The 16,336-nt window shown below is 40.6% G+C and overlaps 1 protein-coding gene across 2 annotated transcripts in view; it reads right to left on the reverse strand.

Moving 5' to 3' along the window:
- The window catches only part of dnah6 (dynein, axonemal, heavy chain 6), a 91,941-nt gene that overhangs the window by 48,651 nt on the left and 26,954 nt on the right, over positions 1 to 16,336 (reverse strand). For both annotated transcript variants that reach the window (XM_058775961.1, XM_058775950.1), the window contains exons 35-47: positions 11,692 to 11,799; positions 10,311 to 10,866; positions 10,084 to 10,206; positions 9,761 to 9,943; positions 8,402 to 8,545; positions 7,040 to 7,261; positions 6,789 to 6,936; positions 6,550 to 6,707; positions 5,234 to 5,365; positions 2,228 to 2,399; positions 1,489 to 1,635; positions 453 to 526; positions 70 to 224 (exon numbers count right to left, since the gene is read on the reverse strand). In XM_058775961.1, the coding sequence (XP_058631944.1) occupies positions 70 to 224; positions 453 to 526; positions 1,489 to 1,635; positions 2,228 to 2,399; positions 5,234 to 5,365; positions 6,550 to 6,707; positions 6,789 to 6,936; positions 7,040 to 7,261; positions 8,402 to 8,545; positions 9,761 to 9,943; positions 10,084 to 10,206; positions 10,311 to 10,866; positions 11,692 to 11,799 (2,322 nt within the window). The remainder of the gene's footprint in view (positions 1 to 69; positions 225 to 452; positions 527 to 1,488; positions 1,636 to 2,227; positions 2,400 to 5,233; positions 5,366 to 6,549; positions 6,708 to 6,788; positions 6,937 to 7,039; positions 7,262 to 8,401; positions 8,546 to 9,760; positions 9,944 to 10,083; positions 10,207 to 10,310; positions 10,867 to 11,691; positions 11,800 to 16,336) is intronic.

The raw sequence follows: 16,336 nt of genomic DNA on the forward strand, positions 1-16,336 counted from the left end.
ATTAGTAAACCGATCCAGATGCCCAGCCTGAATGTGATCACCAGATGAAAAGGCAAGCTGCTTGCTTACCTAGACACGTGCTCAATGGCATCTTGGAAGAACACAAGCTTAGTTTCCTTGGCAAAGGTCGTGTTATAGTCATCCAGGTAGTCCTGTAGTACCTGGCGAATTTTCTCCATGTCTGTTAGATCCTCATAGACACGGTCAGCCTTGTCTGCTCCAACCTGAACAGTGTTAATTCAATAATTTAATAAAAAAAATATTAAGCACTGCCATTACATCAAAAAGGGCCATAATCAAAAAGACAAGTGACTGTTATAGCGAACTATCTTTATATGTGTAACTATACTACTGTATTAAACAGCTAAATGTAAACACACAGAAAGAAAATACAAAACAGTGACAGACTGTCAGATACAAAAAGATCACGACAATCCCCAAAATACTTTTACCTTGATGAAATCTCCAAAAATGATGGGCTGATTCACAAAGTACATCGGCTCTATGTTTATGCTGAAATATTTACCTGTTGGACAAGCAGTTCAGGACATTAATGTTTACTGTAGCAAAAGGATGACAGATTGGGGGCAAAACAAAAATAAATAGATCACTCTGATAAGTCACACTGCAAAACAAGAATTATAATATTGCTTTAATCTGACCCACTTTCCTCTATCTAAAAATTTTAATTTCATAAAATAATAATATTAAATCTGCTTACTGACTTTTTTGATCAATAAATACATTTCAAAATATAATGTATTATAATATTAAATTATTGTATCTATTCATAGCTTTCAGTCACATGAACGGCTTGACGACTTGGAGGGCAAAACAGCCAAAGAACTGCAGCACAAGCCTCTCAATTTTCCATCTGTTTCACAGCCGCAAATATTTAGATCACTTCTCAGAAGAATGAAACAAAGGTATGTGAACAAAATGCAAGTTTGGCCATTTGCAATCCATATTAAGCACCCGCAGCAATATTTCAATCATTAAACAGCGCGACAAAATGTTGTAAAAACACTTAAAGTGCCTTAATATATTTAAAACAGTAATATTAAGAGATCAAATTCAGAAATCACAATATTAATGATGCATAGTTTACATAGGCAAGCAGATGAGGCCGAAATATGAACGCAATCCGCTTAATGGTTCAGTGTTTTCCTTATAATGGTTTTCTATGGGAAATCATTTAATGTGAAACTTTGCACATTTTGTTTATATCCTGGGTTCATCTGCTTGCCTGTACAAAATACACATAATCAATAAGGCGTTTACTGAATTTCACCTTTTAATATCTGCGTTTTACTACATTACTACTACTTGATGCAATCCGCGTAAAAATAATTGGCGGACAGTGGAGCAAAGCCCTCCAGGTGGGCGTTCCTATAAGGGTGTGACGTCACGTGAAAACTATCATTTAAGATGCCTGGTCTAAGCTCCTGAAGATTAACAGTGAAAAGGATTCAAGGGTCAGATGCTTACTGGCCATCTCTGAGATCATGGTATGGAAGTAGGTCTTGTCCTCGTTGTTGATGAGTCGATCGTGGAACACACGCTGACACTCGTGACAGAACAAACGGAAGATCTGGGTTTGATCTCTCACTGTAGTTGGCTCACACTGCAACATACCTGCACAGAAACACACACATACAGCAGCAGAGAATGAATTCATACATATTCTTCATTATGTCTTTAATTTCTTAGCAAGAATGCCTACTAGTAGAAAATCAATTCTGAGTCTACAGATCAATGAACAGTAACATGAACTTGTCTGTGACCTTTGGTTAATAAAAAAAAACGAATAAAAACATAATCAGATGGGGGCTGTGCTGGTTGGTTTTAGTTTACATTGACAGTATCCCTATTGAGAGTCTATAGTTCAGCCCCTGGGCAAGTCCTAAACCATAAAAGAACATTTTAACAACTCACAAGGTGCCTATTCAAATTAAGAGAAAGCATTTTTATTACTCATTTAACAGCTCCAAAACGAAAGAAGCTCTTTACAAGCCTTTGGTGGATTTAAGAAAAACAGATGCTAAACACCATGGGTAAAATTGTTAAAAGTTGTATTATTTTGGATGAATTGTGATTTTGAGCAGGTTTTAAATTATTTGAGTACAATATATAAATGACAGTTTTTGTAAATTCTTTGCGATTGTCTTCCTGCCTTATATGTCTCTGTAGGTATGACTTTGTTCAGTTGTGTGTGTGTGTTTCTTACCCTGCACACATTTAGAGAGGTCTCTAAGGTTAAAAACGTAGTGGGATTTGGCTGGTGTAGGCAGCAGGTCTACACTCATACGATGGTAGATCTCAACAGCAGCATCCACAATGCTGTCAGATGCCTGCTTCACCGCTGTGGGAAACTCAATGAGGAATCCACCCAAAATTGCCTGCAAACATGCAGATACAAGAATAGTCAGTGTGCGCAGCACATGTAGAACTTGCGACAGTACTATTTCTAAGCATGAAATGACTTTTGTCATTATGGACACTATGGACTAATTTGTTGCACAATATTATGTTATGACTTCAAAACAGTTTTAACATGCTGTAAAAAGTATCAAAACTGATACTTTCGAATGTTAGCGTCACATGTACAGCTTCATATGTACGGGTTTTCTAATGCAGTAGATTTGTTCAGTCGCTCACACAATACGGCGCTGTATTTATGAGGTGAAGCACTCTATTATGAATCCTGTGAAACTACAGTTTGACAAAACAGCGCAAATCCTTATAGAAGGATATTAAAATTGCACAGTTGCATCAGCAAATGTATTTTAATATCACTTTTGCATTTGTAGGTTTAGGGGTGGGTTTGGTGTATGTATATCCAATGAGCTTGGGTTGGTTTCTTCTCTGAGTCTGTCAGTTCAGAACCATGGACAGCTACAGCTCTCAGGCTGTAGTTTCAGAACCCAGGACAGCTCCGTTCCAATACCTAATGAGCTGCTCTGCAATTATAGCCGGGCTCACACTGTGCGGTTTTTTAAAAGTCCTTTAGGATTGTACTTGTCAGACCGTACGAACATGATGATCATGTCACACTATGGGACCTCAGTTGTCATTAATGTCAGACTGTATGACAGTCAAGACGAGTTAAAAACGGGTGCGCGCAAGAAAACTTGTCCAGAGTTTTACATTATCAACCCATACACGTCCAGTGACTGCGAACTGCATTGCACGCGGGACCGAAATGTTGGCTATCATGAAAAATATATGAATGGTGGCAATACAGGCGTATTTAAGAAGAATAGTGTATGCAGCTCTACACATGAAAACAGCGGCACCACCAGTGTTTATAGAAAAGGCAACATATCAGATGAATTCCGTGAGCGGAGGACGGGAGCGCTGGAGTTTATGGCTGATAGAATAATTCTCTAGCATTAATTCTGCTCATAGCTCGTCTTTAAAAACGGAGACAATTTGACATTCATCGTAGGGGTAGTCACACTGCAGGACTGTGCGCCAAATCTTCTGACACTGCCAGAATTTCGTCGGAGGTGAAATTTGATTGCAACAGCCATTAATCGGCTGTCAGTGAACATGTCAAACCAGCGATCAAAGACTACAGATTTTAGCCTAGGATTATAGGAATCTTTCAGGATTTTCAAAATTTGTCTCAGACGACCAAATCGTGGCCAAAATCGCAGTGTGAGCTGGCCTTAACTTAACGCTACTAGAGATGTGGAAAACTGCATATTTTAAAACTCAACTAGCCAGTGGGTTGTCTTAATGAGGAAGTCCAATTACACCGGTGAAGGGTCATGTCTACCAAACACTACTCAGATGCTTAAAGGATTCTTAAGGGTTATTCACATGATATATATTCAAAAACAGCTAGACAGACATGCAGCATCATGGAACAGAACAGAACCTGTCATGTATTGTTAAAAATGAAATCAGAATTGTTTTGAATATATTGTTTAAAAGTTATTGCAAAGGTGGTTACAAAAGTTATACTTCGATTGTTGTAGTGGCTGTGCTTTAAAGGAATAGCTCACCCAAAATGAAAATGAAACACCATTAGGCCAAACAAGATAAGTTTGTTTCTTCATCGGAAACTTAGCATTACATCACTTGCTCATCAATGAATCCTCTGCAGAGAATTCAAACATCTGATAAAGATATTACAATAATCCACAAGCAATTCATATGACTCCAGTACATCAATTAACCTCTTGTTAAGTGAAAGCTGTGTGTTTGTAAGAAACAAATCTATCATTAAGGCTTTTAACTTTCAACGGTCGTCCCTAGCCAAAATATGAGTCTATACTCCATAACATTTTCTCCAGTGAAAAAAAAAAATCGATTCCCTTTTGTCCTCTCATCAAAATCCACCAACATGTCTGTTTGTCTTTGTTTCCACTTGCAAGCAGTGCTTGATCTGTACATTTTTCTCTTCTGATTCAGATGAGATTACTTTTTTACTGGAGAAAATAATATGACAGGACTTGTTTGGTGGCCCGATGTTGAGTAAATTTTCAGCTATTTTTAATTTTTGGATGAACTGTTCCATTTAAATTCAATGAATTCAAAAATGCAACTTTTCTGAAAGAATTTTAGCTCCAGTCCAGACAGATATCAAAAGACTTTGACATCAGCTTGTTGCTGATGTAATGCAACACTCCAGTAAGTTTCAGTGTTGAATGAAATACTAATATGCTTATCAATACTCTTTTTCAACTCATCTGCCTATGTCGCCTACTTTTCAAACACCCCTAAATGCTGTCTAGGAAGGCAGCTTGGAACACATTTTAAGTCGGTTCAAGATCATTGCCATTTTCTAAACCAATGGGCTGATTCAGTCTTTGAAGTCTCCAGAATCATCAGGCACAGCATGCATCAGCTTTAAAGTCAACATGATGAAACAGCGTTGGCAACTCTTTGACTGTCTTACATATATGTGACATAATTACGAGTGAAACTGGATATTCAATGAGAAAAAAAAAGTAGGCCAGGACTTGAATTTATCCAGAGGGACATTACTGGATGTTACATAGCCAGGTGGCTGGAGGGGAAATCATAATGTTAACAAAAGAAAAGCTGCTTCAGATGCAAAGCATTTATTATATTTTGACATGTTTATTTGGAATACTATGTACCAGTGAAATAAGTAAAATAAGACTGAAAACATGCATTAGGAAAGTAAATGGGTCAACTGTGATTTCATGTTAACTTTAAAAATAAAATGTTCATTCAAAATGAGTGCTACCATATGTCTGACCTTAAAAATCTGTTTGAGGCTCTGCTCAGAGGGCGTTGGGAGGCACAGCATGCTGAAGTGGCGGATAAAACGAGGGGTCACCGGGTTGCGACCTCCACCAGGAGGCGCACAGGCTGCAGCTATGGTCATATCCTTTAGGGAGGAGAAGGAAAGAGAAGAAGGTGAATAAGCGCATAAGAAAAAAATCCAAGGACATCATTTAACTTTTTTGACACTTCCACTAATCTCATCAATCCTTTACCAGAAGAAATTAATGTAATATTGATTAAAACCCAAATTAGAATAAGAGCATTCATGACAGCTGGAAAACTTAATGACCAATTACTCTTCAAATGACAGAAAAATCATTCAGGAAATGTTGCTGTGTCAAAGTCAAAGCAGAGTCATATTCAGCCACCAAAGACCTACACCAACCCAGATGAGTTTCTCCAAGGGCAAAGCTCATTTGAGACTCACAAATCATTCTTTTAATCCTCAGCAGGTTATTTTCTCATCATATTTCTGCCTTTTATTCATCATAACTCATATTTGAGATAAATGAGTATTGAGGTCATTTACATCTCAGATCACCATATTTCTCTGTAACCTTGCCAAATCGCATAATTGTCCCTGTTTATATTATGCACTTTTATCTTTGTTTGTATGTGTGTATGAGTGTGTGTGTTCAACAAGCACAGGGTTTACTTGATGTGAAAAATACATAATTAAGTCATTCCCGAGGTAAGGCAACATTACAGCTACTTCAAACATCAAGCATTAGTGCCGCTCATTATATGATAATCGTTACAACATACATTATTTTACATGCCCATAAAGAGAGATAGTGAGGTAGAGAGTGAGAAAATGTTTAATGATTAAAATGCTTGATAAAATTGAAATGTAGTCCCTGAGGTTTCTGCACAAACTACTGGTCTCACAGCAGATGCACAAGATTAGGATTGGAAATCTTAAGGAAAGTAACAAATTTGGTTCTAGAAAACAATTCTGATACCTTAATGATTCTACTAATGACTTTTTCAGTACACCCCACATCTGACCCTCAATAATAAATCCTAATTATACAGTGCTATATCAAAACAACACTACTACTGTGGACACACACACACACACACACACACACACACAATAAATTTATATATATATACATATCAAACTGAATTTATAAAAATTCCTCTTTTAAATACAGTTTTTGTTTATTTATTTCCGTTTAAACAATACCGGTCATGAATATGTGAAACCAGGACAAATGTTTTAATATCTCTGAAGGAATCATGACACACAATTCTATTTTTTATGTGTAAGTGTCTGTTGCTTACGTGTATATCTTTCCAGAAGAACTTTTCTCTGTCATAGAAGCCATGGAAGTCCTGGAACTGTCTGAGCAGCTCTATAGGGGGCTGAGAGCCATAACTGTCAAGTTTTGGCATGTTCAGATCATCCACAAACACCACAATCTTTTTATTAGCAGGAGCACCTGAAATACATAAATACACAGATGATGATTTTCAGTATGGCAGTTTACACACCCGCCCAAATCATATCCACTGTCCCTTACCAAGTATATTCTTTCTCTTCTTCTCCAGTTTTGACTCAATGATCTCTTGAGTTCTAGCTGATGAAGTTTGGGCTGAGAAGTTGATGTAGACGGGTACATAACCTGCCTTCTCCTGCACACTGTTCAACAATGCCCGTGCCACCACAGACTAAAATGCACAATATGCCTAATAAGCAGTTTTGTAGTGATGAACACTGGAAAACTTTATTGCTTCATGCACACTTACATCACATTAAACACACCCGCCTTACCTTTCCCACTCCAGTGATGCCCGTAAAGAGGACAGAGTGATTGACAGATAGCAGCTTTTCCATCAGGTATCCGTACCTCACCGTGTCTGTGGTGGGCACCAGCATCTCAAAGAAGGGCAACTCACTGTTATAACTGAAGCAGGGGATGATCTTCTCCCATGGCTCTAAACATTTAGCATCAAAGTTCATATACACACTCCATAAATCACCTCCACTGGGCAACTGTTAAAGGAGAGATAGAGAGCTCTTTACTTGTACTTTATGCCATTTTGAATGTTATGAAAACAAATTTACATGTTTAGCAGAATGTCAGTCGCTCCTTTCTATGAAATGAAAGTGAATGGGGACAGGGATATCACACTATTTTTAAGAACCTATCTATCTATCTCTATCTATCTATCTAGGGGTCTTCTGGTCGGTTGGTTGGTTGGTTGGTTGCTTTGCAGTGGTCAAAGTCAAAAGATTGCTATGATATTCTGGTCTCTAAATATTGCTTGGGTCCTTCAAAGTAACAATCATAAGGGGGTTTGTGTATGTATAATCTACAGTATTAGCAATGCTGTTAACCCACTGGAGTCTGAGAATAGAAAAGAAAGATTTTTTTCTTCTGGACTCTTTATTATAAGGGCAGGTTCTAAGACCCTTGTTCATCTCAAATTCACCACTTCCTTTTCTTCTGCTCTCCACTCCTCCCCTCCTCCCTTGCTCATTCTGTCTTGCTCTGTGGAATACTAATAATGACACTCTCCACTGCATTCTGACCTTCTGAAATAAATACCACACCTTCTCTTTATCCTTATACAAATGTCTAGGACATATTGTTTTCCCTCAATCTAGTTCTCATTAAATATTCCTAAGGTCACATTTAAGAATGTAACAGACAAATGAGACAGAGAAGACAGCTGTCTTTATACAAAGAATTGAACCAGTCAGGTGCTATATATAATTTATGATGACCTCTGAGTCAGGTTAATGCACTCTTTTCAGGGTCAAAGCCCAGAGGAGGTTTGTAGTGGCTTCAATGTTCCATATCAGTTATTAAACAGGAATAGCTACTGCATGGTCACTAAGAAAACATTATAATGGGACAAGAGAAGAAAAAAAATCATTACATTTTAGATTATGTAAAATTATAAAAACACTATGGCTGCAGATCTGTGAAGAACCAAACATGTTCCTCCAAATCTTGTAACACATAATGGTGTCTTTTTCTGAACAAAACACTATGAAGCTGATATGATTGTCATAAATTATGACAATAAAAGTCCCCATTACTGTGTGTTTATTGATAAAATTATCCATAAATATAAGCATACTTAATCAAAATGATCTGAGGTGTATTTCAGTGTATATAAAATATACCTTTGCATCACTGTTGCCCTCAAACTGCTGCCTGACGAATGTGTCGAATGTGTCCCAGTGGCTGTCAATCAAATTTCCCCCCAGTGCCCACAGGTAGCAGAACACAAACGTCTGACATAACATACTGTTCAACTTACTGGCCTCCTGCAAATACATACACAAAAAAGCACACACAAATTTAAAAGACAGCTGACAAAGCAAACAGTTGGATACCATAATACTGCAATTTCTAGCAACTGCAGAACTACTGCACATCGATATGAGTGTGCAATAGTTTTTGGGTCTGAATGTTCTGAACTGTGCCAGTCCAGGGTTTTGATTCAGGATACTCAACTTGCAACTCAAGTTCACACTCCTCTCTGCATCTTTATATCTCAGAGAAACCAAACATTCAGAGAGAAGTAAGAATGTGAATTTATGTTTATGCTTAATGGAGTAATGGAGCAGAAAAGCTTGCATGTCTGTACTTAAATGTATGACTGCAAATAAATCTGAGTTTCTTTTCAGGTTTATATATTGAACATTACTTTATCAGTAGGTAAAAAAAAACAAAAACATATATATATATAAAATTATTAATAATTTGCTTTGTCTCAGTACAGTAAAAATATAAAAGCCATTTAATATCACAAAAGACATTTGTCTTCATATTATAACACCTTTTTTTCCCCACACAATATATATGGGTCTTTGTACATGTGAATATATAGCATTTATATTTTAAGTAGGGGGTCATTTGAGGTGGTAAGATTTCTGTAATGTTTTAAAAAAAAGCATCTTGTGCTCACCAATGCAGTATTTATTTAATCAAAAATACAGTGAAAACTGCAATATTGTGAAACATTATTACAATTTAAATAACTGTTTTCTATTTTAATATATATATTAAATATAATTTATTTCTACTATGGCAAAGCTGAATTTTAACTTAACTAAATTTTAACTTACTCCAGTCTTTAATATCTCATGTTTCTTTAGAAATCATGATAGCATGCTGATTTGGTCCTCAAGAAATATTTCTAATTATCATCAACGTTAAAAAAAATATATATATATTTTTTTTAAACTAAGACACATTTTCAGGATTCTTTGATGAATAAAATTTTAAAAAGAACAGCATTTGATTGAAATTGAAATATTTTTTAACATTATAAATATTTTTACTGTCTCTTTTGATCAATTTACTGTTTCCTACTCCTACCTAAATAAAATTGTACATTTATTTATTTTATTAGTAGTATAGCTTCAAATGTCTTTTGTGTCTTTAATATTATAAATCAGACATCTTGCCAAAGCTTTCTAACATATGTTAGAATGCTGTGTCCGATTCATTTTGGTGATAGTTGAGATGCATTATACCATTTTAAGGTTAGGGGCTCCATCGCTGAACAGTAACGCTTCCAGTAGGCAGCAGAGGGTTGTGACTTTACTTATGTCCACCTGTCCAATGGCCTGCACACAGTGCTTTGATACAAACTGCAGGCCCTTCTCCACATATTGTTCAAACAGCTCCATCAGATATCCACGTACAGGCTCTGTGATCTAAAAAACACATCTCCGAGATGGCAATAGCTCTACAACCAAACTAGAAAACACTCTACAAACAAAATACATATTGCTTATACAACTAAAACTCCTTCTAATGCTTCCAATAAGAACTCTGAGAGTTTTAAAGGTTTCACCTTCTCTGCAAAACCTGTGAGCCACGTCTGAACGTACGGCATCCACTTAAGCTCCTCTGGGTCAATGTACACCATCCCACAACGGCTTACTGTGGCAGGAGACGCCACTGCCAGGTCCTGAACCTGATTGAGAAAGCATAGCATGTAAGTATGTGTGACTAGCCTCTAATTAAAAACAGAAAGTGCGTGTGGAATTCAACAAACAGGTGCACATTTGAGCATCTCACCTCAAACATCATGTGTATGGAAGGCGTGAGCTTGATCCTTTCACTGTTTGCCAAGCAGAGCATCTTATTATCATCCAGCACCGTGTTCATGTTCTCGATCCACAGTGCATCCACCGGGCCATCACTGATCACCCATTTGTGGTCGTCACTGAAGTCCTGGACTGCTGCCCGCACACAAAGCGCCATAAGACCGTCCCGCCATTCAAGCGTCAGCGGGTTCACCTCCCCGTAAAGCTCGCCCATGCTCACTGACTTCGGGTTGAGCACATAGGTCTTAACAGGGCGGTAGAAGGGACTTTGGTGGCCAGCATGATACAGGGAATCCAAGGTGTCTGCCAGCACAAGGTAGACAGTGGTTTTGCCGCTTCCGGTCGGCCCCACGAGCATTACCCCATGTCGGACTAGCATGGTCTCGTAGAGTTGGATGACCTTGCTTATGATGCTTGGGAGGGGCTGGAGGGAGCGCTGGCACAGGGATGAGTGAATGGTGGACTGCAGGACACCATAGTCATGCTCTGGGATGGTGACGCCAGGGAAGAGGTCTGACAATATGCCACTTAGGGAAGAAAAAAAAGGAGTTAGGGATCCACACATATATACAGTATTTGGACCTGGACTGAATTTAACTGAATCAGGTCTTAAAATATCAAATTATCAAAAGTAAAAACACCTGTCCAGATGTTTATAGCTAAAGAAATGAATGGTATGACAAATATGCGTACAATAATGGACACTCACATGAGATGGATTTTATTATACATAATGGTGGCTCCCCCTCATGGTGGAGATCATATGATCATGTGAAATGACTACAGTACTCACACACACATTTGCACACATATAAACGGGGACATTTCATAGCTTTCAAATGTTTTTATACTGTATATATAGGTATTATATATATAGCTTTTATAGCTAGTTATAAATACTACAACCTAACCTTAATCCAGTTTAATTTGATGTACTAAAATTGCAACAATTAAAAAAATAAAAATGAATAAAAACTGTATAGACATAGTTTTAATAAAATTAAAATGAAACGGAAAATATAAAAATAAAAATGCCAAAAATGCCATTTTTTTAAACAAACTTTACTTTATTTCTATACTGTTTTTACATATGAGGACATCCCTAAATTGAGGTTTTGGGAAGTTTTGGCAGATTTACCTCTCATGTGACACTGCAGACTGAAAATTCAGCTGTGCTATCACAGGAATAAATTACATTTTTAAATATATTAAAGTAGAAAGCAGTTGCTTTAAAATGCAATAATATTTCAAAATAATGCGCGGTCAAAATAAATACAGTCTTGGTAAGCATAAGAGACTTCTTTCAAAAACATTTTAAAAGTGCGTGTGTTGTAAACACAATGAGCGGTCACCTGAAAAGCACTGCATCATCTTTGAGGAACTTGGGCAGGTTTGAGTCTCGCAGAGCTCTGATCAGCACAACATCCTCGCTCAAGTGAGGGTTTTCTCTTTTTAATGACCTGAACACACACACACACAAAATACATAATATATTAAAGGTTGTTCAGAAAATGTGATGTGAGCATGAACACACAACCAGCAGCACAAAAAATTGGACTTACTCAGTATTTCACACTGAATACACAGAGGTAATCACACAATAGATCTGACTATAGATGGAGTTCACAAATCAAACAAGAATTTTACATTTTCTGAAGAAAATGGAAGTGATGCTCTGTGAGTGGACTGTGTGAGTGCTTTTAGTGCAATGTTATGTGGTTGCTAGGGTGGAAAATATGAGGTAAGTGGTGCTTGCCTGCCACAATATTAGGATGTTGGAGGTGGTTTTGCTAGGGTGGTTGCTAAGGCATTTCTAGATGGTTGCTATGTGGCTTCTTCCTGGCTTAAGGTTTTTTTCACACATTTTAATGTCTATCATCCGTAAATCATAGGCCTGATCGCGTCTCTCAACAACCTGCACAATTTGATGTGTTATTATTGCCTTGGTAAGCACCAGTAATTAGTACTGTGTGAATCATAAAGACTATTAAACAACCTGTATTAACTCCATATCAGTACTTTACACAGAATACAGTGCTCCCATTTACTGTCTTTTAAACACACTTGCCTACAGTTGTTCATATATTCTTGTAAATAGTTTAGTAGCCTAAATCACATTGATTTAAAGACAGACTTTTTAAATCACTGAATCACACAATGAAATAAAGGGACACTAAAATGAATTTATGCTGCATATAAAACTTGAGTACTAATAAAATGTGCCAGTAACATGATGCTGACACACACACACACACACACACACACACACATTTAAGTAAATACAAGTGAGGTTCGGCTGTACAGCCACTGATCTAAGACCAGGGCTAATGAAGATGACAGTCATACCAAATGGGCCTAAATTATCCGCAAAGAGGTTTCTTACACAGCTGTATTTTATCGGTCTTTACTCCAAAGGCAGTACCAAGTGGCTCATTCATGACAGTGACTGAGCATGTACAAATTAATTCTCAATCAAATACTGACTTGTTTATAAAGCAAAGACCATAAACATGTTAGAAGACCCTAAATAAGCACATCCCAAGACTGTAGGACTGTTTTATGTAATTTAAAAGAAATTAAATGGTTTATTCAGCAGGCTGCATTAAATTAATGAAAAGTGACAAAAGATTTATATTTTTAAAAAATGCTGTCCATTTAAACTTTTTATTTATCAAAGAATCCTTAAAAAAGCATGTCTCGGTTACGTATGTAACCCTCGTTCCCTGATGGAGGGAACGGAGACGTTATGCCGATGATGACATTAGGGGGTTTACTTGGGAGCCCCAATCATCTCTGACTTTAAGAGAAAACACCAATGAATTTTGGCTAGTGGATTTTGCATACCTGAGCCACTCCCCGTGCATACGGGTATAAATAGGCAACAGGTGCATCCACTCCTCAGGTTTTACACTGAGGAGCTGAGAACTTGTCCCTGGCCACCAGCGATGGTTCGAGGTTGTGGCATGGGGACATAACGTCTCCGTTCCCTCCATCAGGGAACGAGGGTTATGTACGTAACTGAGACGTTCCCTATCTGTCAGTCACTTCGAGTTATGTCTATGACCAAATTAGAGGTCTATGGAAAGCGCCACAACTTGAACCCCGTCACCACACTATGGCATTACCGAAAATGGCGCAGCGTTAACTGCGTTAGCAGCCACATACACTTTCAAGGTGGAGGGTGACAGCCTATGCTCCAACCTTTCTTGCAGGAAAGAAAGCACTACACTCCAATAGTGCATCTTTGGGGGTCTTCTCGGCGAGAAGAACATCAGATCACGAACAGACTCCATTTCAAGACAAAAGCTCGCCTCATAGAGAGGGCTCTGGCCTGAGTGATAGTGTCTTCCACCGCTGGTGGGAGATCACTTTGGTCTGCCATGTCCCGATTAATGGTGCCAAGCCTCTGAGAAAGAAGGTCCTTCCTCATAGCAGTCCTTCCTACCAGCAGTGTGCCAGCAAGTCCGTGCCGAGGGGGGCCTCGGTCAGGGAGTAATACAGCTGGCAGTGGGAGGACTCGTGGGAAGCAAACAGGTCTACCTGAGCTTCCCCAAATCGACTCCAGATCAGCCAGATCGTCTCGGGATGGAGTCGTCATTCTCCGGGCAACGTGAGCTGTCGTGAGAACGCATCAGCTGCACGGGTGAACTCCCCCAGGATGTGGACGGCACGCAGCGACTTGAGCCGCATCTGACACCAGAGGAGGAGATGGAGAGCGAGTTATAACATGCGACATGATCGTAGACAACCCTGCCAGTTGATGTACGAAACAGTCGCAGTGTTGACCGTACAGACCAACATGTGCTTGCCAAGCAGCAGTGGCCGGAACCGCCACAAGGCTAGTAGCACTGCCAGCAACTCGAGGCCAAAGTTGATGTGCCAAAGCAGTCGAGGCCCTGTCCAGACCCCCGAGGCTGCCTGCCCGTTGCATGTAGCACACCAGCACACACTAGAGGCATCCATCGTGACAACGACATGCCGAGACACTTGTTCTAAGGGCACTCTGGCCCATAGAAAGACAAGGTCTGTCCAGGGGCTGAATGAGCGGCAACATGTCGGCGTGATGGTCACGCGAACTGTACCACGGCGCCATGCCCATCTAGGGACTCGGGAGTGTAACCAGCGCTAAAGTAGTCTCATATGCAGCAATCCGAGCAGCTTGACTGCAGCTGCGGATGCCATTTGCCCCAGGAGCCTCTGAAAGTGTTTCAGTGGTGCCACCGTCCTGCCTCTGAAAAAACTCAGGCAGTTCAGCACAGAAAAGAGTTTCTCTGCACGGGGGAGAGCTTGCTCTTTTCCCAGTTGACCCGAAGCCCCAACTGACTGAGGTGCCAGAGCACCAGGTCCCTGTGATCGCACAACTGTTCTTGCGCGGGCCATGCTCAAGATAGTCGAGGATCCTGATGCCCACTTCCCATAACGGGGCAAGGGCACCCTCCGTGACTTTGGCAAAGACACGGGCAGACAGGGAAAGCCCAAAAGTGGAGGACCCTGTGCTGCCATGCCCAACCCTCGAACGCAAACCGAAGGAACAGTCTGTGTCGAGGGAGAATTCGAGACATGAAAGTAAGCGTCCTTCAGGTCGACCGCTGCAAACCAGTCTTGGGGTTGGATGCATCTGATGATGCGCTTCTCCGTCAACATCTTGAACGGAAGCTTGTAAAGGGCCCGACTCAAGACTCACAGATCCAGGATTGGCCGAAGGCCACCACTTTTCTTGGGTACGATAAAGTAAGGGCCCTGCCTCGAAAAAGGGGCTCATTGCATGCAGGGCAGAGGCGGCTTGGCCCGCAGCACTGTAAGCTTTGGCCGCGAGAGCGGCCATCAGCTTACAGGCTTTGGACGGGAGACGAGGATGATTCCTCTAAGTTGCTGCGTTTTGCGGGCACAGATGCACCACAACCGCACTCTCCACCTGGGGAATGTCAACGTGCCCCCTATCTGCCCCACCATCGAGGGTAGTGAGGATGCGGGAGGCAGACGAGCAGCTTCCGGCCGAAAAAGGGGCCGTCCACAACTTCATCAGCTCCTCATGCACCTCCAGGAAGAAAGGAACCAGGGCAGGGTGTGGTCACAAGCCAAAGACTGTGCCAAGGAACCAATCATCCCGGCGCGAGGGTTCGGGTATGGGTGGTGTGCACGCCTCCAGCCCGATGCTCGCTGCGGCCCGGGAAAGCATGGGTCCAATTCGGCAGCGGCGAAAACACACGAGGGGGACCGCCCCACCTAATTTTCATCTTCAGAGGAACGATTACCCATCCCCCGATGCTGCTATCGACATCTGATCCTCCAATGGCGCGCCGAATGAAACGCTGGGCATGCCGTAAGACAGCACAGCAAAATCACCAGGGAGATGCACAGAACAGCTGCTACGGGAGGAGTGAAAGGTCCGTGGGGACTATCCCGGCGGAAAGGCTCTCACTGAAACACTCAGTTCGCCCAGATCTCATGGCAGAGAAGCCAGCGTGGGTAGTGACAGAGGAAGCGCCTCCCATCCCTGTGAGGAGAGAGAGGCGCGATCGCAGCGCTGCCATAGTCACATGCTCACAGTGAACGCATGAACCATCCACGAACGCAGCTTCAGCATGCTGGATGCCCAGACACTGAAGACAATGATCGTGGCAGTCAATGGAGGATAGGAAACGACCGCAACCAAGAGGACACGGCCGGAACGGCGTCTTTAAAAAGACGCGAACCGACTGTGATTTGCTCTTTTAGGAAATCTGTTCTTTTAGTTGAAATACCCAGGGGAATCGCTGCAGACAGGGACACCGCTGTTCGCACCGTAACGCCAACCAGAACAGCTTCCAGACAAATCGATGAATGGCTTTGTTGAGATCAACACGTTCATCCACTCGGCTCCGAAGCAAAAATCTGAAGAGCGGATGCATCTGTCGCCTATTTATACCAGTACGCACGGGGAGTGGCTCAGGTATGCAAAATCCACTAGCCAAAATTCATTGGCGTTTTCTCTTAAAGTCAGAGATGATTGGGACT

Source organism: Onychostoma macrolepis, chromosome 01 (assembly GCF_012432095.1).
Source record: "Onychostoma macrolepis isolate SWU-2019 chromosome 01, ASM1243209v1, whole genome shotgun sequence".
NCBI lineage: Eukaryota > Metazoa > Chordata > Actinopteri > Cypriniformes > Cyprinidae > Onychostoma > Onychostoma macrolepis.